This window comes from Ascaphus truei, unplaced genomic scaffold (assembly GCF_040206685.1).
Source record: "Ascaphus truei isolate aAscTru1 unplaced genomic scaffold, aAscTru1.hap1 HAP1_SCAFFOLD_1213, whole genome shotgun sequence".
Classification (NCBI taxonomy): Eukaryota; Metazoa; Chordata; class Amphibia; order Anura; family Ascaphidae; genus Ascaphus; species Ascaphus truei.
This window is the reverse complement of record NW_027454084.1, coordinates 55,314-81,483: the sequence shown is the minus strand read 5'-3', so window position 1 is coordinate 81,483 and position 26,170 is coordinate 55,314. Positions and strand designations below refer to the sequence as shown.

General features: G+C 46.5%; 3 protein-coding genes across 3 annotated transcripts; 1 reads left to right on the top strand and 2 right to left on the bottom strand.

The window, feature by feature from the left end:
- Window positions 1-5,079: 5,079 nt before the first annotated feature.
- Window positions 5,080-5,471, bottom strand: LOC142475402 (histone H4). Its single transcript, XM_075581316.1, has one exon. The coding sequence runs from the start codon at window positions 5,461-5,463 to the stop codon at window positions 5,152-5,154; it is 312 nt and encodes a 103-aa protein (XP_075437431.1). The 5' UTR covers window positions 5,464-5,471; the 3' UTR covers window positions 5,080-5,151.
- A 15,524-nt stretch (window positions 5,472-20,995) lies between these two features.
- On the top strand, window positions 20,996-21,695 carry LOC142475401 (histone H1-like). The gene has a single exon (XM_075581315.1). The coding sequence runs from the start codon at window positions 21,030-21,032 to the stop codon at window positions 21,684-21,686; it is 657 nt and encodes a 218-aa protein (XP_075437430.1). The 5' UTR covers window positions 20,996-21,029; the 3' UTR covers window positions 21,687-21,695.
- Window positions 21,696-22,233: 538 nt separating this feature from the next.
- On the bottom strand, window positions 22,234-22,864 carry LOC142475400 (histone H3). The gene has a single exon (XM_075581314.1). It carries the CDS (start codon window positions 22,837-22,839, stop codon window positions 22,429-22,431), a length of 411 nt encoding a protein of 136 aa, XP_075437429.1. The 5' UTR covers window positions 22,840-22,864; the 3' UTR covers window positions 22,234-22,428.
- Between the last annotated feature and the right edge of the window lie 3,306 nt (window positions 22,865-26,170).

The following is a 26,170-nucleotide window of genomic DNA, read 5'->3' as shown; positions in this document are numbered from 1 at the left end:
TTATACTAGAATTAGCAGAGTGGGTCCTTAAGTTATATCATTTGGTGTAGAATTTGGAGAATTCCTCTGCTATTTTTTTCTCTCGTTGTATTGGAGTTCACCAGAGTTATTCCTGATCGCCGTTATTTGTGACTTTTTCTGTATTCCTCGTAACTTATTAGCGAGAAGTCTATCGGCCTTGTTCCCTTTATCATAGTACCTCTGACCCGTCCATCTAAGAGCTTTTTCTACATTTTCCAATTGGGTTATTCTTAAATCGTTTCGAGCAGTTGTCAATTGTTTGTAAATTCTCCGGGAGGGGTTATTTTTATGCTGCTGCTCTAAATTGATTATTTTGTCTGTAAGCTCTTTAGTTAATTTGAGTTTAGTTTTTTTCCGGTGGGAGGCAATCGAGATAAGATTTCCTCGGATTGTCGCCTTATGGGCTTCCCACAGGCTTGCTGGTGAAGATACAGAGCCTTTGTTTATTCTAAAGTATTCCCTGAGGGATTTTTTGAGTTCCAGCACTGTCCCGGAGTGGTTCAGTAGGGAATCGTTTAGTTTCCAGCTATATGAGATAATTTTCCCAAATGGAATGGATAGGGTCATGGTGATAGGGGCATAATCTGACCACGTAATTGGGCCGATGTCTGAGTCTGTGGTGGCCTCTAGGATGTTCTTGGTAGCAAGAAAGTAGTCAATACGGGAATAAGACTGGTGAGGAGCCGAGTAAAAGGTATAATCCCTTTGCCCCTGATGTTGTGTTCTCCAAATGTCCACCAGAGAAAAGTACCCAACAATGTCCTTGAATTTTTTCCCCAGTCTTTGTGACTGAGTGGAGTGTTGTTGTCCTGGGTGGCTCGATTTGTCTTCTTTTGGGTTGAGAGCCATATTAAGATCACCTGCAATAAGTAGCGAGGATAGGTACTGTGGGTCAATTTCTTCCAGAACCTTCTTCAGAAATTCTGTCTGGTTCTCGTTCGGGGCATATAGGTTAAAAAGGGCGATTGTCGTGCCTGAAAGTGAGCCGTAGACCACAATAAATCTCCCCTCTGGATCTGCCTGAATTTTTGTTAAATTAAATGGGGTGCCCTGACGGATCAGAATGGCAACCCCTCTGCGTTTGCTGCTGAATGATGAGAAATAGCTCAATGGGAACGCGTGTTGAAATATTTTAGGCGGTTCTTGAGACGTGAAGTGCGTCTCCTGGAGGAAAACAACATCTCCCACTGTATTCTTTATCTCCTGGAGGGCCAGGCGTCACTTTCTATTGTTGTGTAGGCCCTTCACATTTAGGGAGACAATTTTTAGTGCTTTTTGGTGAGACATAATGACCTCCCAGAGGGTACCGCGTGTGTTGTCCTTGGACTAGTGCTGGAGAGAAACAGCCAAAATGGGCAGAGGGGGAGGGTTGGGTAAGGGGCCGCTGGGACAGTAACAGCGGCTAGAAAAAGAAAGGAAAGTCGACCCTAATGGGGTCTAAAAGGTGTTGAACCGGTCTTTAGTAAAGGACCGGTTAGTGGGGTTAAGACCCTTGGGGGCTGGTCCGAAAACGGTCTCCAGTGAAGGCGGGCTGGGTGGAGACCCTTTAGACTCTATGGTTTCATCCGAAATGACTTACACCGGGGAGGCCTGGTAGATGAGATTTCTGGACAGCTATGCCTTAGCCTTGTCTTCCGATGTGTGTGCGGAATTGGAGAAGGAGGGGAAGGTGGGTAGGGGAGGGGTGGGTTGGGGGTGAGAGCGGCATGGGAGAATCATTTTAATAAGGACAGTCATGCGTTAGTATTTGCGAGAGGAGTTGTAAATTTTGAGAGCACTGGGAAGGGGACAATCAGATTTTGGAAGCATTGTGGATGGAAACAATGAGTTAGGAAATCACTGGGGAACAATGGATTATGAACACTTTGAAAGGGAACAATCTGATTAGGAAACAAAGGGGAAGGGGCCAATCTCCTCACTACAATAGATTAGGAATAATTGAGGGACACTACATTGCTTAGTACTTGAAACCAAGCATTAGGAATGCCATGGCAGTAGAAGCGGGAAATAATACAGAGTGGGAACACTGGGGAAGGGAGCAACCCACAAACTATTACAACAAGAATTAGGTAAATCTTGAAACACTTGAGAAGTGGACAATCAAAACAAGGCACTGAGGGAGGGAACAATGTGTTTTGATCATTGGGCGTGCAAGAATGAGAACAATATATGAAACATGTCACGCCGGATAGTAAGGAGGGGAGCATAGTTCTCGTTACATATTGCTTACTAACAATAGTTGCCACAGCAGACCAGGACTCTTTCACTGGATCACGTGCCAGACAGGACACAGCGATCAAATAAAGAGGTGTTTATTTCAGCAGTAGCCATCAGACACAGCACAGAATCTCCTAACAGAGCTATACTCGCACCAACCAGGGAATACAGGGGGAATCCTAGCAGTCCTAGGTGCCCAGTGCCACAGAAATGGCTTACCCGGAGCAGCTTCCACTCTTGTAGAGGATCAGGAATTCCGGCAGTGCTGAAAACAAGTTGCAAGCAGGCAGGTTTAAATCTTCTGCTTCAGAAAAGCACACAGCCTTGTCTTGGGTGTCTCTGGCATGACATCAGAGAATACCATTTAGTCCATCTCCATGCCAGTCCAGAAATGATCTGTGGAATTGATATCTGCCACCCCGTTTCTAGATTCCTGTCTCCATAGCAAATCATGGAGATAGGGTGGTGACCCATCAGAGTGCCTGATGTGTGTGGAAACAATCACAGTTCCCCAGGCCTCAGTACACACCCCTGGGACCAGGCTTAACCTGTATTATTCTGGACCCCGTCCCTCCCACCTACCTGTCCTTTCCTGGGGCTCATCTGGTCACCAGACCCTGGAGCTGCCCCATTTTAATGTGCCGTGCAACCCCTTCCATACCCTGTAACTGTAATTCTTTACTCTCGTGTTGTAAACTGTACCAAAGTATACACTGTGTGTGCATATATAAAGCATAGCCAAGGTCTCTGTACATTGGGCTGAGAATCCCACTGAGCAGCCCACATGTCCGGAGAACTGCTATTGCTTGGAGTGGAGGGGGAGGAGAGGGACAGGAACAAAGGGAGAGTGGCTGGGGAAGAGATCGGGCTGACGATCAAACTTTCTAAAAGTGCAGCATTGCGCTGTATCCCGAGATATCGCTGATGCTCATGATACAGGCGATGCTCCCACTGACAGGCGCTGCTCCCACCTACAGGCGCTGCTCCCACAGGGACGTTCATATTTCTCCAAAAGCCCTTTAACTTTCACCCACCCCGCGCCCAGCCATGATTGGCCAATGCAGATGTGACCTCACGTGTTGTCTCCCATGCAGTATCCACACATGATGGTCGCGGCTCCATCTACAGCGATTTCCTATAGCAGCGGGGACTGTATGTAAGGGGAACCCAGCAGCGCTCAGGGTCAGTGTGATCCCAGCGTGCAGGGAACTAAGCGGTGCGCCCCAAGGCTGCGCCAGAGACACCTTCACACGTCGCTGGGAGCTTCATCCAGCGGGAGATGTGAAAACGGTTCCGCGCTGCGGGACAGAGTCTCAGAAAGCAAACAGGTTTGAAAGCTCTGCAGTCTCAAACCCCACAGGAGTGGGAGCAAACCCTGGGGAGCCTTGGAAGTGGCGCCTGGCACCTAGAATCCCCTGTATTCCCTGTTTTGGGGAGTGTAAGGGGTTTGTGAGTTTGTGCTGTGCTGGATACGGACAGAATAAATTCTCTTTATTGAAACGCTTTGTCCGTTCTGGTGCCTTGATCCCGGGGTTACGTTCTGGTCTCCGGGATAATCTTTGAGATAAAGTGTGACTGAAATAAAAAAAACAAAGGATCATTGAATTAATAGAACAGATTGATTTAGAAACATTGTTCACAAAGTAAGTAAGACCCCAAGTGTTTCTTATTAATGTGAGTTACACACGTGTATGTGTGTTTTGCTGCCTTTATTTTGGTGCTGCTGCGTTTTCCCTGTATAGATTGTGTGGGAAATGTGGCATCTTTGGCAGTTTCAGCCCCCACATCAGTACACATATTTGTGCGATTTAAGAAGTGATGCTAGAGTTCTGTTGATTTTAAACTTAATTCACTAATTATATTTAAGGGAATCCGCAAAACGTATTTAACACAAATATCTGGAGGTGAAACCTTTGATTCAGATCATTGTGAAAAATCCAGGTCTCCAGAATCCAGATCATTTCCAAAACAATACTGCCACCGTGTGGTCTTTGTTTGAATGACAGATAGTAAAGCTTTGGCGCCTTTTTACCTTCTCTGTATAATTGTTCCGAGATCCCCAAACCGAGTGTTTTACACATGAAATGCGGGGTTGTATTTATGATCATAAAACCAAAAAACGTGATCAATATGTATGAGATTTACAGTTGTGACAAATTATCATAAATGTCACATAAAGTGCTAAAGAAAATCCGATTGCATTTTTTTCTTATCAAAAGCTGATACATGATGCCCAATATATGGGACTATTTAATGGAATATAAAAGGAGTGACTATTTTATGAAGCATTTGCATTGGGGATTTTGTTTTAAGAGCAGAAAAGACAGCAAAATAATAATGAATGAATGCTCAAAGATTGTCATTGTTTTATACAAGTCTATAAAAATGTAATTGTTTTCATAGCGGTTAAAATCAATACAGATAAGGCATTTATCATATACATTTTCTTTTGCAGATTGTACCAATGTGTAATGTAAAAAAATGGATCGAGCAATTAAAATCACGTATTTAAATCTGTCAAGTGCAGGCACTTCTAATTCAGAGAAGTTATATCAAAAAGTGAAACCAATATGTGGTTTGCTTTATGAATGAGCAGTTAATAGCATGAAGGGAGAATAGCAAAGTTTATATAACTCACGAGTGTACATGTCAATTCATAGAAAAGAATCATAGATAAAGCGCTCTAACAAAATGCTATCACATACTGGTGGTTTTGTAGTGAATTGTATTTCTCTAACCCGTTTCCAATATGAAATATTGAGTCCCGTCAGAGACAGCAACATGAAAACGGGTAAGAATAAGATGGCGGTGTAACCAGAGCTCTATACAGGAGAATGTGGGTGGCCCTTAAAAGAGCCTTTGGGTTAAATGAATGTGAATTCCGTATCATCAGTTGGTAAGAAGTGTCACCGTTTAGCCTCCGAATCCATAGAGAGTGCGGCCCTGGCGCTTGAGAGCATACACCACGTCCATAGCGGTGACTGTCTTCCTCTTAGCGTGCTCGGTGTAGGTGACCGCGTCCCGGATCACATTCTCCAGGAAAACCTTGAGCACCCCACGGGTCTCTTCATAGATGAGACCGGAGATGCGCTTCACTCCTCCTCTGCGAGCCAGGCGGCGGATAGCAGGCTTGGTTATGCCTTGGATGTTGTCACGAAGAACCTTCCTGTGCCTCTTGGCACCTCCTTTCCCGAGCCCTTTTCCTCCTTTGCCGCGACCAGTCATTCTGCACAGTGTCAAAACAAGAAGCGAATGAGGTAATTGCGGTAAAGCTGCTGCTTATATGCAGTATGAGCGGACCTGAGTGAAAACCACAGACACCCCATGTGGGGAGAAAGTGAATTGCACTGGAAGACGTTCCTTGATTTTGATTGGCTGAAAAAGTCTTTCGTCTGATTGGCTCAGTGAAAGCCGTTACTGTTTATAAAAAAAGGCCGCGTGGTAATGGGATTGGTTGGAAGTTTATCTCATTAAAACTGTGATCACATTTGCTTTGCCTAGTATTGCCCAACTCACACGAACACATTTGTGTGCCATCTATTTCATGTATTTAATTATATTGTGTCTGCATCTATATATCTGTAAATGTAATTCATTTGTAATATTTAGATGTGTATGATCAACTACATTCATCAGTATTTTTTTTTATATAAATACCCCTGTTTTATAAATTTGCTTTTATTTCTAATTTACCCTGCATGAGGTGACACGTGGAAGAAATGCAGACCGGGGAAACAAGTTCAGCAAACACAAATCCTCCAGTAGAAATGTCTGAAGTTGACAGTTACTCCACAGGGTGGCAGTGCTGCTTCGAAATTGAAGTCACGTGGGAATGAAGTTACATGAAATCACTATAAAGCCATAACACAAGTCTAAGGCTGTGCCTATAGTTATAGTGCCGCCGATGGTGACGGCGACACGACCGGTGACGTCACCCGTCGCCACCGGTGAAAGTTATGTTTTGCCGCGACGGCGCGGGATTCCGGGCATTTAATTGGTTCATGGATCGTCACGTGACACGACGGCCCCTGAAAAATCAAATTTGCCGGCTTCAAGTTTTCGCGACGGCGACGTTGCTCCGTCGCTTTGTCGCCGTTGTGTGTTGTGTGCACTATAAGCGCACGCTGCGGCGGCAATGCTTTTGTGTTTGTGCGATGTTGTGTCGCTGTCGCAGGCACTATAAGCACGGCCTAAGGGCTGTTAAATAGTGTGTGCAGCCGTGCACAAATGTATTACATTTGTGCACACACACAGATACACACACACACACACACACACACACACATATACATACACATGCATACATACATACCCACAACACACATATACATACACATGCATACCCACAACACACATATACATACATATGCATACCCACAACACACATATACATACACATGCATACATATATACACACATACACACACACACACATATATACATACACATGCATACATATATGCACACACACACACACACACACACACACACACACACATATACATACATACATATATACACACATACACACATATACATACATTCAGCGCCGGTAGCAGCGTAAAAGATTATTTTTCCCGTTTTCGCCGCTGTCTGTCGGCTCCCCGCTCCCTGGCGTGCGCGCGCGGCCCTTGTATAGAAGGGCTGACTCACCTAAGCCATCTATAACTGCCGTGCGCGCGCACCCCCACCACTATAGAACGGCCCTAAGGCTGAGGACCCGCTGCGGACGGCCGCGCGCGCGGACCACAAGCCCCTTACCTCCTGCCCATCTGTCCCCGCTGCCTATATATGTGAATAGGGTGACCAGATTTTGAAAATGAAAAACCGGGACACAATTTTTTTTTTTTACATTAACAGTTTATTTATCGTATTACACTTATACTTTACTACCATTAGTCCTAGTTACGTGAGTGTGTGTCGGATGGCCTCACTAATCGAACGAAAAAAAAAGCCAGATGTGAATGACTTCTGTACCCCTTAACCAGTGTCAGGATGCCCCCTCTTCACAATTTCTAAAGCAGCAATCCCGGCTGGGATCTTACCTGATCCACAGTCCCTCAAGGTACTATACTGGAGGGGAGGTGTTCCCTACCTGTCTTCCGATGTCTCCCGCGTGAAACTTGAGTCAGATCTGGAAGAAAGCAGGGTAGGTTACTTCGGTGTAGGTATACGGCAGTTAAGATGAGGGAGAGACAGAGAGGGAGAGACAGAAAGGGTGAGACAGAGAGGGAGAGACAGAGAGGGAGAGACAGAGATGGAGAGACAGAGAGGAACAGAGACAGGGAGGGACAGAGACAGGGAGGGACAGAGACAGGGAGGACAGAGACAGGGAGGGACAGAGACAGGGAGGGACAGAGACAGGGAGGGACAGAGACAGAGACAGGGAGGGGCAGAGACAGAGACAGGGAGGGGCAGAAACAGAGACAGGGAAGGACAGAGACAGAGACAGGGAGGGACAGAGACAGAGACAGAGACAGAGAGAGAGGGGGGAGATAGAGAGGGGGAGAGAGACAGGGAGACAGGGGAGAGAGACAGGGAGAGAGAGACAGGGGGAGAGAGACAGGCAGAGAGGGAGAGAGACGGGGGAGAGGGAGAGAAACAGGGGGAGAGCGAGAGAGACAGGGGGAGAGCGAGAGAGACAGGGGGAGAGCGAGAGAGACAGGGGGAGAGGGAGAGAGACAGGGGGAGAGAGACAGCGGGAGAGGGAGAGAGACAGGGGAAGAGGGAGAGAGACAGGGAGATAGGGAGGGTGAGAGGGAAAGTTATGTTTCGCCGCGACGGCGCGGGATTCCGGGCATTTAATTGGTTCAAGGACCGTCACGTGACACGACGGCCCTTGAAAAATCAAATTTGCCGGCTTCAAGTTTCCACTATAAGCGCACGCGGCGGCGGCAAAGCTTTTGTGTTTGTGAGATGTTGTGTCGCTGTCGTAGGCACTATAAGCACGGCCTAGGGGCTGTTATATAGTGTGTGCAGCCGTGCACAAATGTATTACATTGTGCACACACACAAATACACACACAAATACACACACACACACACACACACACACACACACACACACACACACGCATGCATATATACACACAAATACACACACAAATACACACACACACACACACACACACTCACACACACACACACATACATACATTCAGCGCCAGTAGCAGCGTAAAAAGATTATTTTTCTTCGCCGCTGTCTGTCGATTCCCCGCTCCCTGGTGTGCGTGCGCACCCCCACCACTATAGAACGGCCCTAAGGCTGAGGACCCGCTGCGGACGGCCGCGCGAGCGGACCACCAGCCCCTTACCTCCTGACCATCTGTCCCCGCTGCCTCTTTCCGGCGAGGCTCACTACACGCTGTGACGCGTCAGCCGCCTGGGGAAGCAAGAGAATTGCGATCCCGAGCGGTGACGCGTCACGTGGTGCGCTGGTGAGTCTATCAGCGCCGGGTCAGGAGTGTTAGAGGCAGCTTCCCCACCTCCAAAAGGTGGGGGGAAGTGTGTGTGCGCGTGTGTATGTATGTGTGTACATGTGTATGCGTGTGTATGTGTATGTGTATGTGTGTGTATATGTGTGTGTATATGTGTGTGTATATGTGTGTGTATATATATGTGTGTATATATGTGTGTATATATGTGTGTATATATGTGTGTATATATGTGTGTATATGTGTGTGTATATATGTGTGTATATATGTGTATATATTTGTATATATGTGTATACATAAATATGGTGTGTGTGTGTGTGTGGGGACGGACCGACTGGGGAGGGGTAAGGGGGAGGGGGAGGAGGAGGAGGGGGAGGAGGGTCAGCACGGAGAGCCCTCCGCTCAAACCACACACCCCCCTCCCGCTCAAGCTCCCGCTCCCTACAGCCCGCAGGTTCAATTGCCTCTCAGCGCGCAGTTGCACGCATTTATCCCTAACCACTTTGCTGTATGGTGTGTGTGTTGTGTTGCGTTTTGAACCCTTGTAGAGGTGTAATGGGTAAACAAAATGAATAATTACTCACTGATAAAATATAGAATACATTTTTTATAGGGATAGATTTTAATAAAATTACTTGTACTTTATAAAACATTAATGTAAATTAATCTGTGCGATTATCTGTGTTAAATAAATGTTACGCTGTGCTCACCACGGACAAGGAGGGTCCCCGAAACTGAGGTGAGATGGGTTACAAACTGCACCCACAGCTACGGGGACATGCCTGGAAAGTGGAAAATAGGCATCTGGAACCGTCTGGGAGTATAAGATAAAGTAAGATACTCGCCAGACGAGAAGGGAGGTTCCAGAAGATAGGTGGTACCGAGAGCCTGGGGTCCAGAGCCGGGAGGTAGGTCGGAATCCGCAAACCGAGGTGAAGGGGTCGGGGAGTCCAGGAGGTCAGGATACAAACAAAGGGTAGAAGACCAGAGCGGATCCACAGCCAGGCCGGTTCAGTACGCAAGGGATCACTAAGGAGACAAAGAGACAGGAACTGAGGCAGGCACGATCGTGGTTAACACAGGTCATACAAAGCTATACTCAGCCAAAGAATGAATGGCTGAGCAAGGTATAAGTAGGTGGAAGGACCAATAGGGAGAGGGGGTGTAACGAGGGAGCGGTCCCAGGAAAGATAGGGATTGGTAGGAAGAAACTCACCACAGCTGTGCTAGATGTGCAGCTTGTGAGCGGTGCACACACATCAGGCATGTGCGCCGCGCGGGAGAGGCGTGCGCGGCCTCAGCTGGGGGCGGGAACTCCCCCTGAGGGAGGACATAAAAGTCCTCTGCCGTGCGCGCGTATGCGCGAGATCAGAAGCCGCCGCGGGAAGCGGAGGAGAAGGGAGATCCCGCCCGCGGTGGCGAGAAGGCAGAGCTGGAGTGGGGGTGAGAAAAGTCACGGGGGGAGCCCCTTTATAGAGAGGTGTTCCCGCGGACCTTAAAGTACCCCCCCCCCCCTTGAGAAGCGGCCTTAGGACGACTCCAATATGGCTTTTGGGGAAATTTGGAGTTAAAGAGTCTCAGCAGTCTGGGGGCATGTATTTGATGGTAGGGTACCCAAGATCTTTCCTCTGGGCCAAAGCCCTTCCAGCGAAGCAGGTATTGTACCGAACCCCTTGTACTCCTGGAATCCACAATAGACTGGATTTCGAACTCTTCCTGCCCCTGAACTATGACTGGTCTAGGGTCAATTGGTGTCTGTCTCTGAAGCCAAGTGAAGGGAACACCGGTCTAACTGGTAGTCGCACAGTCCCCTACATCAGCGCTGATCTTGGTTATATCAGCACTGATGTGTTCGAGGACTTGCCTGTCTTGCCTGTCTCAGAAGTGATTAAACCATTGGCCCCTCTACCAGTTAGACCGGTGTTCCCTTCACTTGGCTTCAGAGACAGACCAGCTGTTTATTGAGAGGGTGGGGGTGGTGCGTCTATGGGTTTTACTGTTCAACCACAGCATTAACCACCTCTATACCCCACTCAGTCACAAGCTGAGTATTTTGGCAATTCTATTTTGCCTTAACCCACTATATGCTGAGCAGTACCACAGGGGGTCACAGCTAACAACATCATTACTCACAGAGTAGTGTGAACCCTCCTGTACTACTGCAGACACTGTGGAGGTTGCCTCCATGCCATCATTTACCCTCTGTGTGCAACACTTTACTACGCTCACTTAAGGGTAAACTGTCCATATGTGCTAAGTGTCTGCATTTTGCTCTCACTATAACGTATACTGGGCGGCAACAGCAGAAATTATTGACATTAGTTTAGGTGTACCTTGGTTAACAACACCTGTATAACACCACTGTTTCCACTGCTACTTACAGGTGTTTCCACCCTATACACTATCTGCAGTTTAGGTGTTTAGATGACCTTATCTAACGCTCCAGTTTTGACATGCTATTCTGTATCCTACTATCCAATGTGTTAATAAGTGTGCACCTATTATCAACAGTGTGGGCCACACGGGTTTTCGTCATAGACCTGGCTCTGATAGCACTGATGAATGGATTTAGTCACCAGTGCATATCTTAATCAGGGACAGACATTATATAGGTCTAACTTAGCTCGCATTTCGTCACACAGTATTACTGTACTTATCCACAGTGTATCAATTGAGTGTGTAGCACACGCCTGGATACACTTATATGGAAAGTGTCTTTGAGTGGGCTCTCACAGGCTCCTCTTGCCTATATCATTAGGTAGCTACTATCAGTAGCGTTTGATCCCCAACATTCATTAGGGATCTTATTATATCCACCCACATACTTGCAGGTGGGTTATTAAGGATAGAGTCACGTGCTGTTTAATACTATTTAATTACGTTTTAACACCCTATTTTTTACTCATGGTTATAAATAAAGCATATTTTAAAATTTAAACATTACAATCCTTGTGACTGAGTGCTGAAAGACTGGGTCCTTTTTCTTTCATATGATATAATCACGTCTCCATCCAGTCAGCACCTCACTGTGGTCTAACACTAGCTGTGCGGGTTTTCTTTGCGTGTAGCGAAATATGGAAGAGAGAAGAATCTGCCGTAATTTGACGACCAGGCGTATCGAATACTTGCCTGAATTCTCGAAGAAAGCGAGAATAGTCATGCGTCATGGTAGGCTCCCGCTCCCAGATGGGGGATGCCCAGGCTAGGGCCTTTCCGTTCAAGAGAGACATAATATAGGTCACCTTTGAACGAGCAGTGGGGAAGCGCAAAGGAGATAATTCAAATTGCATCTCGCACTGATTAAGAAACCCTCTTCACTTGTGGGGATCCCCTGCATAGCGGTTGGGAGCCGGGAGATGAGGATTCACAGCCACGGGAAGAAGGGGGGAGGGAAACGCCACAGTTGCCATGGCAGAGGAGCCTGGGGAAGGCTGCAATGAGGAGAGTCTAGAGAGCTCCTGTGTCATGGAGGCAAGCTGCGCCTCTAGCTGGAGAAGTCGCTGCATGGGGCTTGGTTGCTCAACCTCTTCGGGGTCCATGTCTGTGGGGCTGAGCATAATGTTACGCTGAGCTCACCACGGACAAGGAGGGACCCAGAAACTGAGGTGAGATGGGTAACAAACTGCACCCACAGCTACGGACACACACCTGGAAAGTGGAAAATAGGCATCTGGAACCGTCTGGGAGTATAAGATAAAGTAAGATACTCGCCAGACGAGAAGGGAGGTTCCAGAAGATAGGTGGTACCGAGAGCCTGGGGTCCAGAGCCGGGAGGTAGGTCGGAATCCGCAAACCGAGGTGAAGGGGTCGGGGAGTCCAGGAGGTCAGGATACAAACCAAGGGTAGAAGACCAGAGCGGATCCACAGCCAGGCCGGTTCAGTACGCAAGGGATCACTAAGGAGACAAAGAGACAGGAACTGAGGCAGGCACGATCGTGGTTAACACAGGTCATACAAAGCTATGCTCAGCCAAAGAATGAATGGCTGAGCAAGGTATAAGTAGGAGGAAGGACCAATAGGGAGAGGGGGAGTAACGAGGGAGCAGTCCCAGGAAAGATAGAGATTGGTAGGGAGAAACTCACCACAGCTGTGCTAGATGTGCAGCTTGTGAGCGGTGCACGCGCATCAGGCATGTGCACCGCGTGGGAGAGGCGTGCGCGGCCTCAGCTGGGGGCGGGAACTCCCCCTGAGGGAGGACGTAAAAGTCCTCTGCCGTGCGCGCGTATGCGCGAGATCAGAAGCCGCCGCGGGAAGCGGAGGAGAAGGGAGATCCCGCCCTCGGTGGCGAGAAGGCAGAGCTGGAGTGGGGGTGAGAAAAGTCACGGGGGGACCCCTTTATAGAGAGGTGTTCCCGCGGACCTTAAAGTACCCCCCCCCCTTGAGAAGCGGCCTTAGGACGACTCCAATATGGCTTTTGGGTAAATTTGGAGTTAAAGAGTCTCAGCAGTCTGGGGGCATGTATTTGATGGTAGGGTACCCAAGATCTTTCCTCTGGGCCAAAGCCCTTCCAGCGAAGCAGGTATTGTACCGAACCCCTTGTACTCCTGGAATCCACAATAGACTGGATTTCGAACTCTTCCTGCCCCTGAACTATGACTGGTCTAGGGTCAATTGGTGTCTGTCTCTGAAGCCAAGTGAAGGGAACACCGGTCTAACTGGTAGTCGCACAGTCCCCTACATCAGCGCTGATCTTGGTTATATCAGCACTGATGTGTTCGAGGACTTGCCTGTCTTGCCTGTCTCAGAAGTGATTAAACCATTGGCCCCTCTACCAGTTAGACCGGTGTTCCCTTCACTTGGCTTCAGAGACAGACCAGCTGTTTATTGAGAGGGTGGGGGTGGTGCGTCTATGGGTTTTACTGTTCAACCACAGCATTAACCACCTCTATACCCCACTCAGTCACAAGCTGAGTATTTTGGCAATTCTATTTTGCCTTAACCCACTATATGCTGAGCAGTACCACAGGGGGTCACAGCTAACAACATCATTACTCACAGAGTAGTGTGAACCCTCCTGTACTACTGCAGACACTGTGGAGGTTGCCTCCATGCCATCATTTACCCTCTGTGTGCAACACTTTACTACGCTCACTTAAGGGTAAACTGTCCATATGTGCTAAGTGTCTGCATTTTGCTCTCACTATAACGTATACTGGGCGGCAACAGCAGATATTATTGACATTAGTTTAGGTGTACCTTGGTTAACAACACCTGTATAACACCACTGTTTCCACTGCTACTTACAGATGTTTCCACCCTATACACTATCTGCAGTTTAGGTGTTTAGATGACCTTATCTAACGCTCCAGTTTTGACATGCTATTCTGTATCCTACTATCCAATGTGTTAATAAGTGTGCACCTATTATCAACAGTGTGGGCCACACAGGTTTTCATCATAGACCTGGCTCTGATAGCACTGATGAATGGATTTAGTCACCAGTGCATATCTTAATCAGGGACAGACATTATATAGGTCTAACTTAGCTCGCATTTCGTCACACAGTATTACTGTACTTATCCACAGTGTATCAATTGAGTGTGTAGCACACGCCTGGATACACTTATATGGAAAGTGTCTTTGAGTGGGCTCTCACAGGCTCCTCTTGCCTATATCATTAGGTAGCTACTATCAGTAGCGTTTGATCCCCAACATTCATTAGGGATCTTATTATATCCACCCACATACTTGCAGGTGGGTTATTAAGGATAGAGTCACGTGCTGTTTAATACTATTTAATTACGTTTTAACACCCTATTTTTTACTCATGGTTATAAATAAAGCATATTTTTATATTTACAACATTACAATCCTTGTGACTGAGTGCTGAAAGACTGGGTCCTTTTTCTTTCATATGATATAATCACGTCTCCATCCAGTCAGCACCTCACTGTGGTCTAACACTAGCTGTGCGGGTTTTCTTTGCGTGTAGCGAAATATGGAAGAGAGAAGAATCTGCTGTAATTTGACGACCAGGCGTATCGAATACTTGCCTGAATTCTCGAAGAAAGCGAGAATAGTCATGCGTCATGGTAGGCTCCCGCTCCCAGATGGGGGATGCCCAGGCTAGGGCCTTTCCGTTCAAGAGAGACATAATATAGGTCACCTTTGAACGAGCAGTGGGGAAGCGCAAAGGAGATAATTCAAATTGCATCTCGCACTGATTAAGAAACCCTCTGCACTTGTGGGGATCCCCTGCATAGCGGTTGGGAGCCGGGAGATGAGGATTCACAGCCACGGGAAGAACCGGGGAGGGAAACGCCACAGTTGCCATGGCAGAGGAGCCTGGGGAAGGCTGCAATGAGGAGAGTCTAGAGAGCTCCTGTGTCATGGAGGCAAGCTGCGCCTCTAGCTGGAGAAGTCGCTGCATGGGGCTTGGTTGCTCAACCTCTTCGGGGTCCATGTCTGTGGGGCTGAGCATAATGTTACGCTGAGCTCACCACGGACAAGGAGGGACCCAGAAACTGAGGTGAGATGGGTAACAAACTGCACCCACAGCTACGGACACACACCTGGAAAGTGGAAAATAGGCGTCTGGAACCGTCTGGGAGTATAAGATAAAGTAAGATACTCGCCAGACGAGAAGGGAGGTTCCAGAAGATAGGTGGTACCGAGAGCCTGGGGTCCAGAGCTGGGAGGTAGGTCGGAATCCGCAAACCGAGGTGAAGGGGTCGGGGAGTCCAGGAGGTCAGGATACAAACCAAGGGTATAAGACCAGAGCGGATCCACAGCCAGGCCGGTTCAGTACGCAAGGGATCACTAAGGAGACAAAGAGACAGGAACTGAGGCAGGCACAATCGTGGTTACCACAGGTCATACAAAGCTATGCTCAGCCAAAGAATGAATGGCTGAGCAAGGTATAAGTAGGAGGAAGGACCAATAGGGAGAGGGGGAGTAACGAGGGAGCAGTCCCAGGAAAGATAGAGATTGGTAGGGAGAAACTCACCACAGCTGTGCTAGATGTGCAGCTTGTGAGCGGTGCACGCGCATCAGGCATGTGCTCCGCGTGGGAGAGGCGTGCGCGGCCTCAGCTGGGGGCGGGAACTCCCCCTGAGGGAGGACGTAAAAGTCCTCTGCCGTGCGCGCGCACGCGCGAGATCAGTAGCTGCTGCAGGAAGCGGAGGAGAAGGGAGATCCCGCCCGCAGCGGCGAGAAGGCAGAGCTGAAGCGGGGTGAGTAAAGTCACGGGGGGAGCCCCTTTAGAGAGAGCTGTTCCCCCGGACCTTACAATAAATAAACAAGAAACAATAACATAAACTATAAGCAATGGTGTATCTCTTAATATGGGGAACCAAGGGGGCCGGGGACCAAGGGGGAAGTCCAGAGGGGACCTGGACTATATGTGTTATTTGTATTACTGTATTTCCTCTTGTGTAAGCTGCCAGTGATTGTAAGACGCACCATAGATTTGACACTTACAATCAAGGAACATTACTTCTCACTTACCAGGTTTCAGGAGAGGTCCCAGGTCAGCGGAGGATGAAGCGGGCGGCCTTGACAGGACAGGTCCCACATCTGCAGAGGATTGAAGTAAAGACTGGTTCAGCGGTAGGTGAAGACCATCACGGCATGATAAAATGTGTGTGTTGATGTGTAGTTACCACATCCCTATCCCCACTTTATACTGTTTTCCACTTCCAGACATCAGTGATTAGCTCTTTTCTGGAAGGGTTACACAAAGAAAAAAACCTATACATTGGGCACAATAAGCCTGGCAGAGGTGGCCATTGCACACGGTATTGGGGTAGTCAGCCGTGCTTTGCTTTCACTCTCACTGGGGAGACGTGCTTTGCTTTCACTCTCACTGGGGAGCTGCGAGCTTCAGATCTATATCACCCTGCTCCACTAAGCCTTCTCCCATTGCTACTGCCAGGGCGTTGGGCAGAGCCTGGCCTGCTACACTGAGCTTCCCTGCCTTGCTTCTCCAAGGACATCAGGCAGGATCCGGCTCTCCAGAACTCCCAGCGATGGGCTACAGAAAGTGAATGCCGCCGTCCCACTGAACAACCTTGTGCTGAAAGGGCTTACCTAGCCCCGCTGGTGGTCTAAGGGGAGCCTTCGCACTGTCACCTGGCTTGCCTACTTGCTAGCAGACATCCCAGGCACGGCCGAATGCCGATATCTCCTGTGATGACTTTAGGACAAATAGAACATATATTTTTAATAAAGTGCCTTTCTGGCTGCAGTTTTAAATGTACAGGCAGGATGAGGCTTTTTCTACTTGCCTTTGTAATGCAACCAGTAACCACATGTTTTACACCGATGAGCTGGGGGCACTTCCTTCTGCAAACTTCAGAGACCCCCTTTTAGGGAAATGGCTATGGGTCTCGGGAAGTGTTGCGGATGAAAGCCCCAGAGCCGCAAAGTGTGAATTAGCCGGGATGCTCGCTGACCAGGAGATCCTGTTAGTCATCTGGGCTAGTTAACACCTTGGGTCCAACTCCTAGCCTGGGAGACACCAGGTAAAAAGGGGAGCACCCATATGGTAAGCAGCCCAGGTGTCAGAGTTGCACAGGCGCTGTATCAACTGGAAATCCCTGTAGTGCCCACTCTGCAAACTGGGGGCAAGATGGAGATTGGTGGGATGGAGGTTCCCACGAAAGGGATTGGGCGGGTATGTTATAGATATGCTAGCCGACCCTATATACATGCTCCCTAAGCTATCCCCGTTGTCTTTTGTTTCCCTTTTACAATGTGAACAAATTTCCACTTTGCTTCTACAAGCGGATAAGAGCAGCAGCAACGATTCCCTAACGCAACAAGTTAATTACATCAGAACCAAGGACATAACTCTTCTTCAGGATTCCGTTAGTGCTGGGGGTTATCTAACGAACCCCAATGGACCAGAAAGAACTTTGCAATATTCACAGACTTATTGGGCTGGCAATTTACACCCCTTGCAAAAGGACAGCATTTTAAAAGACAATATTCTGGTGCTTTGTTTTACTTCTGGACATTCTATCCCATTCTCTTCCTCAGTAAGTGTTTTGTCAAGTATATTCTAAGGTTGTCGTGTGTCTGTCTATTAAGGAAATAAATGTCAGTTTATTTTGCTCAACTTGTGTGCTCAATCTATTTCCCTAAAATATAAAATTGTTGATACGTTCCGTCCATCGTGACAGTGGCCACACGGCCACAGTTGGAATAGCGTTTCCTTACCCTTACTCCAGTGCTGGCGGTCAAAAGACCTAAGGTAGCTGACCCTCCCCAGGCCACCAAACTAGGGGGGAAGAAGTCAAAAACCTGGGGTGTTGAAGTAGAGCCGATGGAGGTTGCCCACGAGGGCCAGTGCTCCTTGTGTAACTGGCTGGGCCACCTGCGTGTTAACTGCCCAAACTACCCCTATCCAGTGTAACAGGGTATGTCCCATAATACCTCTCTTTCCCACATAGTGTATCTATTATGCAAGTCCCTATTATGTTCAGAGCAGTAACAGGTTAATCTATGAGCCAGTGACCCCCCAGTGAAGGAAGTAAGGTGGTGACTCATGGCCTGTGTAAGCCTATCCAAGATGGGTACAGTCCATGAGCCCGCCCCTTGCAGAGACTTCCAAATGGGAATATCTGTAACCCGTAGCTCACTACAAATGAGGCGTGACCATGGGGCTGAGGTAGGGATTTGTATAGAATGCCAACCACACCCACGAAGGCACATCTAGAGTATAGGACAGTCGTACAGGCCGGATCAGGGTAACAGAAGACAGGGTAAGTGAGGTACTTGCGAATCTTGGAGTATAGAGCAGTGGATTGTTGGGGTACGTAGCCAGGGTCAGGGTTTTAGAGCGTAGAGTAGTCGTGGAGCCAAGCAAGGGTCAGTGCAGGAGAGAGTGGCGTCGCCGTGGTTCCAAATCCAGGGTCAGTGCAGGAGAGAGTAGAGTAGTCGTTGCCAAAGCCAAGGTCAGTGCAGGAGAGCATCACAGAGTAGTATCCATGCAGGGTCAGGCAGCAGGGTTCAGGCAGACAGGAACTAGGTGATGAGTGCAGCGTCACACAAACAGAGGTTATGCTCGGCAATGACTGGGAGCTCTGAGAGCATATTTATAGGACCTCCCACCAATGGGAGGCAACCAGGAAGCAGACGTGCGGACAGGATAGGCTGCTGGATCATGCAGGTGTGTCCTATTACACGGCCAATAGCTACCGCGTCAGAATGTGTGCATGCCCCCCGCAAAACCCGTAGGTGACCTGGTCACGCGCTGTCATCGTGCGCCACGACACCCGCACCGCCATGAGGGCGGAAACCAGAGGCGAGACCCGTGGAGATAGAGGAGGGGCGCAACTGCGCCGCATAACAGTGATATCAGGACAGGGCCGGGTACCAGAGGCAGGACCCGCTGAGGTAGAGGCGGTGTGAGGGGCGTAACCGTGCTGCATAGGGGTGATGCCAGTATGGGGGCGGGACAGAGGGGCGGAGACCACAGACCACTGGGAAGACCGTGTACCACGCATGCACGCTGCGCATCAAAACAGGAGGAGCAAGAATGCGCTCCATGCCCAGAGACCGAAGGGGACTGCACAGAAACCACGCACCGTGCGTAAGTTCCACCCCAGTTTGCCACTCTTGGGTGTTATGGTAGTCCAATGGGCAAGTGAGGGTTAAAGGGGCAGGAGCAGCAGAACAGCGAATCCTCACAGTATCACATTTAGTCAGTCTTGTGCTGGGAGGAGAAGAAAGCACAAGGGCTGTCATTGTTCCCCATCGGGGGAAAGCATGCCCACCCCAGGCTCAGGCCTGGGGACCATTAAGGCGCATGGTGAAAAAAAATGGTGAGCAGGAAAGGGCTAGAAATAAGGTCCGGGGTCCGGCTTTCACTGGGCTAGAGCCAATGGTTTCCCGCAGACCTGGTGGCGCCTTCCCAGCGGGATATTTGGGGTTGACCGGAGGGACCTATTGCAGGGGAAGCCTATTGTGTTAGGGGAAGCCAGACAGGCTTTACCTTATTATGTGAGGCTGGCTACCCCTATCGTCACATGTGTGTTGTGTGTTTTCTGGCTTGCCAGAATACACTTTTGTTTATTCATCTAGTGTGTCATTCGGGAGAAGGAGTGGCTCAGTGAGTAAACACTGAGTAAAACACACTGGCACTGAGAGTGAGTTTGAAGCCTGGTTCAACTCCGAGTGTCAACTACTTGTGACCTTGGGCAAGTCACTTTATATCCCTGTGTCTCTGGCTCCAACAAAATAGATTGTAAGCTCCACGGGGCAAGGACTGTGTCTGCAAAATGTCCCTGTAAAGTGCTACATAAAACTAGCAGCGCTATACAAGAACGTACTATTATTTTTATTATTATTATTATTTTCTGGTGATAGTGATCCTGATGTAAAGATGTTAAAAGTTCTGGTCTCTGGTGACAATGGTCACAAAACATGTCAGTTCCTATACACAGTGCTAATAGTGACATTACATAGTTATGTAACACACAGGGTGACTAATAAAATAACCTAATCTTCCATTAATATCACATATATATATTTTTTGTAACCGACAAATAAACATATTTTTAACACTTCCCAATTGTATTATAAAGCTTAAACAAAATAGATGTTTGATTATTACATTATTAAAATATATTTACTGTCATTCACATGATGTGTATGTTACTATGATTTTGTTTTTAGAAAACATAATTTTACATACATATCATTATAAACTATTCATTTGTAGAACAGATGGAATACAAAACTTTTCGAATCTCCCATTTAATAACCAATATTCATAACTGACAATGGAATAATACAGAGCTTAGTACCGGGGAAATGGAACAACATGAAATAGCAATGTACACTGCACAGGAATTATTGTGCTACTTGTACATATATAGTGAATCCCCAGACAATGTTTATATATTTATATGCACATTATTTTAAACTGATACTGTAGAATAATATGTCCGTAGTGTCACTGTATGAGGATGGAGGTTGCACATTTAGTCTGAGCAAAGTAAAAGTGACAGAAATAGACAGATATGAATGAAATCTGGCAAATCCCGGGCTACAGAGCCGAACTTTCACCCATTATTCCTAATTGTGTTTGTACTTTCCCAGCAGAAAAATGATACAGCAGTGAAGAGAATATAATTCCTTATAAATTGCATGCAAGAAGGGGGGATGTGAGTAATAATTAGGGGATAAAATGCCCTTTTCTTGCAGCCTCAGAAACACAAAGTCAGAGCAGTGTTTGTGATCCGGGAGGATGAGAGTCAGGGCGGGGCTTAGTGATTATACCCAATGAGAAAGAAGCTCACTCCGATAACTAACCAATCACAGAGCAGCAGGCTCTCTATATAAGTCCCGGCAGGTCCCCGCCCCCAGTATAACTTTCTGTCAGTGTGTTGGGATATTTTACCTGCAGCTGCAATGGCCGAGACCGCTCCTGCTCCTCCTCCTCCAGCTGAAAGCGCCGCCAAGAAGAAGCAGCCGAAGAAAGCGGCCGGAGCCTCGAAAAGCCGCCCAGCAAAGTCCGGTCCCAGCGCGTCCGATCTGATAGTGAGAGCTGTGTCCGCCTCTAAGGAGCGCAGCGGGGTCTCCCTGTCCGCCCTGAAGAAGGCTCTGGCTGCAGGAGGCTACGATGTGGAGAAGAATAACAGCCGCCTGAAGCTGGCTCTCAAGGGCTTGGTGAGCAAGGAAACCCTGATCCAGCTGAAAGGGAGCGGAGCCTCCGGATCGTTCAAGCTGAATAAGAAGCAGCTGGAGAGCAAGGAGAAGGCGGCCAAGAAAAAGGATGTGGGGAAACCCAAGAAGCCAGTGGCAAAGAAACCCGCCAAGTCCCCCAAGAAACCCAAAAAGGCTCCGGCGGGAGTGAAGAAAAGCCCCAAAAAGGTCAAGAAACCGGCGGCCGCCAAGAAGCCAGCAAAAAGCCCGAAGAAGTCTAAAGCTGCCAAGCCCAGGAAGGCTGTGAAGAGCCCGGCGGCTAAAAAGGCTGCGAAGCCAAAAGCTGCTAAGAGTCCAGCTAAGGCCAAGGCAGCCAAACCCAAAGCAGCAAAGCCCAAGAGGGCGGCAGCTCCTAAGAAGTGAGACCGAGAACTTCAGCCTCTTACAAACACAAAGGCTCTTTTAAGAGCCACCACAACCCCACTTAGAGAGCTGTGCACATAATGTGTAACTGGGAATGTTTCTCCAATTTATCCCATGCAGAGGTTTGTGTTACACTGCCAGAGCATAAGTGTATATGCATTGATACTGCGAGCACTGTAAGGTGCATGTGTAAGTTTGTAGTCCCTAACCTATTTCACGAATACATTTTTTCTCAGACAAACTGACATATTAGGTGACATTATGGTTTTGTTTGTGTCTACATAATATTCACATACACGGTTTATATAAAATTAAAAAAAGTGTAGTTTACATCAGAAAAACGTATTTATCACCATGTTATTAAAAAAAAGTGTTTACATCACATTGAAAGCATCAAGCACATGCTATTCCACAACACTTCAGTTTGATCACCAGTGGCACATGGGAGGGGGACATTTACAGGTTTGTCTTTACGTGCACCCATATACAGCATGAAATGGTGACTATGCATGCAAGTCTATATATCACATGACAAAGAATACACAAATATTGAAGGTGCGTTTATCTATATTGTCACACATCAAGTACATATGTTGGTACAAGGATAACACACTTCTTTCATTCTCTATATTGAGATCAGTATCCGTGTGTTAATATTGATCAGGCCATTTCATTGAAAATGTGGTGGCTCTTAAAAGAGCCTTTGTTTTTCGGGTGTAAACGAAGTCAGGGTGCAGCCGGCCTAAGCTCTCTCCCCTCTGATCCTGCGGGCCAGCTGGATGTCCTTAGGCATGATGGTGACCCTCTTGGCGTGGATAGCGCACAGGTTGGTGTCCTCGAAGAGCCCCACCAGATAAGCCTCGCTGGCCTCCTGCAGAGCCATGACAGCCGAGCTCTGGAAGCGCAGGTCAGTCTTGAAGTCCTGGGCGATCTCCCGGACCAGGCGCTGGAAGGGCAGCTTGCGGATGAGCAGCTCGGTGGACTTCTGATAGCGGCGGATCTCCCTGAGAGCCACAGTACCGGGCCGGTAGCGGTGAGGCTTCTTCACTCCGCCGGTGGCCGGAGCGCTCTTTCTGGCAGCCTTGGTCGCTAGCTGCTTACGGGGAGCCTTCCCTCCGGTGGATTTCCGGGCGGTCTGCTTGGTCCGGGCCATCCTGTGCTGCTGTGTCAGTGCGCGTCTCCGGTCAGGAACTAATAAAGAAAAAAAACGCTGCAGCTGCGTATTTATGGACTGCAGATCGCTGTGATTGGCTGCTTTGGTCCCGCCCTTCGCTCTGATTGGTTCTGTGAAAGCCGTTGCGATGTTCAAAAATCCCGCCTCAGACCGATATCGTCCTAATAAAGTTATTATATATTTAGTGCTTGTAAGTGGGACAATTAAAAAGATTTAATGTGATAACATTAGTGTTTGCACAGATACAGCACAGAGCTCTCTGACATGGAACATGTACTTATACCAAGTATTCAAATGATCTTTAATCGGTGAAATGTAATATGAGGGGTTTTCTTTCCCAGATCATTGCTTCAATGGGACTTTCTTGGTTCCTCTTCTTCTAATGTTCACATTGTGTTATTATTATAAACCCGAACACAGAGACACAAAGAGGCGGAACCGCGCGGCTCGTTTCCTTAATGCCTGCAGTTCCCAGAGCACCACACGGTGGCAGTGCTGCGCTATAAATGGGGCTTCCCTCAATGTCTTCTCGCTGTCACTGCTCTGTGTGATCTGATCAGCTCCTAACCGGGCTCTTTGGCTTCCCTCTAATGCTCCAGTCACAGTAGTTTGCTTTTAATTAAAATACCAAGTCTGTATATGTGTATACACAATGTGTTATAGTTTAAGCACAAATTAAATATTCCATAATGTATTATGTATTTTCTAAATAAAGATGAACATCTGATGTTAGAGTAATATAACTAGACTGAACAGGGGCCTGTATTTAAAGATATCTATTAAACTTATCCTCATTCCTTATTTATTGAACTATATTACTGAATATGAAATATTAAAATTACCAATGTAAATAAACACCATCTAATACATTTAAACATAAGCTGAACTATATCAAGACTTGTTTTTTATGTTTCAGATACAATATTAGCATTTAAGCTGACTATTTAATTATGCATTAATTGTTGCTGTGTTTTTGCATCTATTTTCCAATGCTTGTCAAACTATTTCACCATTTAGGCAGATATGGATAAGGATATATTTCCATTGTTTCAATATGTTTTTTTTTTTTTTTTTATTATTAATTAATGTATCTTCTCATACTGTTCATTCTTTTTTAAACTATAGATTTCATATTTATCCTGAATAAGTCAGTTAGTTAATTGTAACTACAAATTGAAGAGCTAGTTTCCCCAAAGCAGCACTCAATATCCCATTCTTAATAAGCCTTCACTTTTAATACTTGTTACACTATTACTATGAACAAACATTACACATGAACCTACCAATCTTTATTTTAAGTGGTGAAGAGAAAAACAGTTGTTTTTTTCCAATAGTTCACCTCCTCTAATTAATATATTATCTATAACGTATCCAATGCTGTTTTTGTTCTTTTATTATTTATAGATAAAATGCATTACATATGTATTGGAATCAATACATTAAATACTCTAATTTCTTGGAGACCATAGTTTTGCCCCACAGAAATAAGTAAAATAAAATTAATACATTGTTTGTGACAACCTCAGTGAAGGAAATCTAACAAATAATAATAGTATTATTATTATTATTATTATTATTATTATTATTATTATTATTATTATTATTATTATTATTATTATTATTATTATTATTATTATGTGCCTAAACCAACATGGTGATTACTTTTACCTAAACAGGTGCTCAAGCGACCAAGTTAATAACACTAGTGTGATCATTTTCTATGCAAATAACTACTTAGTCAAATGTGTCACAATCTCCACTAACCAATCCTACTAAGTAACTATCTCCTATACAATTGCTATAATTAGCTACTCTTACAAACTAGTGTAACATTGATATATGTTGCAACCAATCTACAATAATAATCTCAGGGGGAAGGTATCTCTCTAAATTGAAAACATTCAGTGTTTGATTCAATGTATCAATCTGCATACCTTTCTACTCTCCTCTGTAGAGGAAAAATTGTATGTCGTATATTGTCTGTAACCTGGCATATCACCATTTTCTTGTGTTATACCATGTTTCCACTGCAGCTATGGATTCTGGGAAATAAATACACATATAAGCATACAGTGTCACCTTTAACTTAATATCCATATTAACATGATCTCCTATAAGCATAGTTCTGCCTTATTATACAGATTTTTTTTTGCACAGCTTGCTATATATCGTATAACTTCCATCATGTTTAAAATATATAAAAAAGTAGTCCCAAGGGGGGCACAGGGGGAGCACTGCCAAATCAATGAGGGAGAAAAGGGGGCTGCATCCAGTAGTTATTAAAAATGTATTTATTAAGTGGTCAAAGCAAGAACATAAACACTTTTACGCGTTTCGGGAATTGCGTCCCTTTCTCAAAAAAACTTTTTGAGAAAGGGACGCAATTCCCAAAACGCGTAAAAGTGTTTATGTTCTTGCTTTGACCACTTAATAAATACATTTTTAATAACTACTGGATGCAGCCCCCTTTTCTCCCTCATTGATTTGGCAGTGCTCCGCCTGTGCCCCCCTTGGGAATACTTTTTTATGTACATTTATGTACGTGAAGCACCCACTACAAGGAAAGAGCTGTGCTGCAAAAGGGGAATCTCACTGAAACGAAGATCATCTTTGGTATGTACTTTTTGGTTCTGTTGGGGCTTGTTTGGGGACTTTATGGCATATATGGAGACCTGAGCTAGCCACACAACGCCATCAGTACACATATACCACTTCATGTACCATTACACATGGTTTATCTGCATTTCCCCAGCACTTATATTTGCTCCTATACCTTGATCACAGAGGTTATTATTATTAGTCTGCATGCACTTTGCCCTGAGTCAGCTGAGACCCGTTTATAGGGATACCATCCCTTAATTCTGCCTATGTTTAAAATATAGTTTATATTTCTAAAACATATGTTAGTATGTCTTAGAATATCTGTAATCTAAACAGCTTTTAGATTGTTTTGTGAAATGTAAATAAAGGGAGAGAACGAAAAGCCTGAAAGCTCCAGCCTCATTGTATTATATGGGGGCTATGCATTAAGCTCAATGGGTTTGCGTTCTGATGTTAAAAAAATGCATGTCCGTTAAAAAGTGAGGCCGGGGGACTCGCCCCCGGAAGCCAGGGTGAATGGCAGCTTAGGGAATTAGCTCCCTTCACACTGGCAAGAATCATATAGCAAAGTGACAATAAAAATCACCATAAAAACCTCCAGAAGGCTGATAAATTTGGCGGAATACCTGGGGATGCCAGCCAAGGCTAAATCAAAGCAAAAAGACCCCTCGGTCAAGACATATTTCAACAAAGCCACACCGTCAGCAGC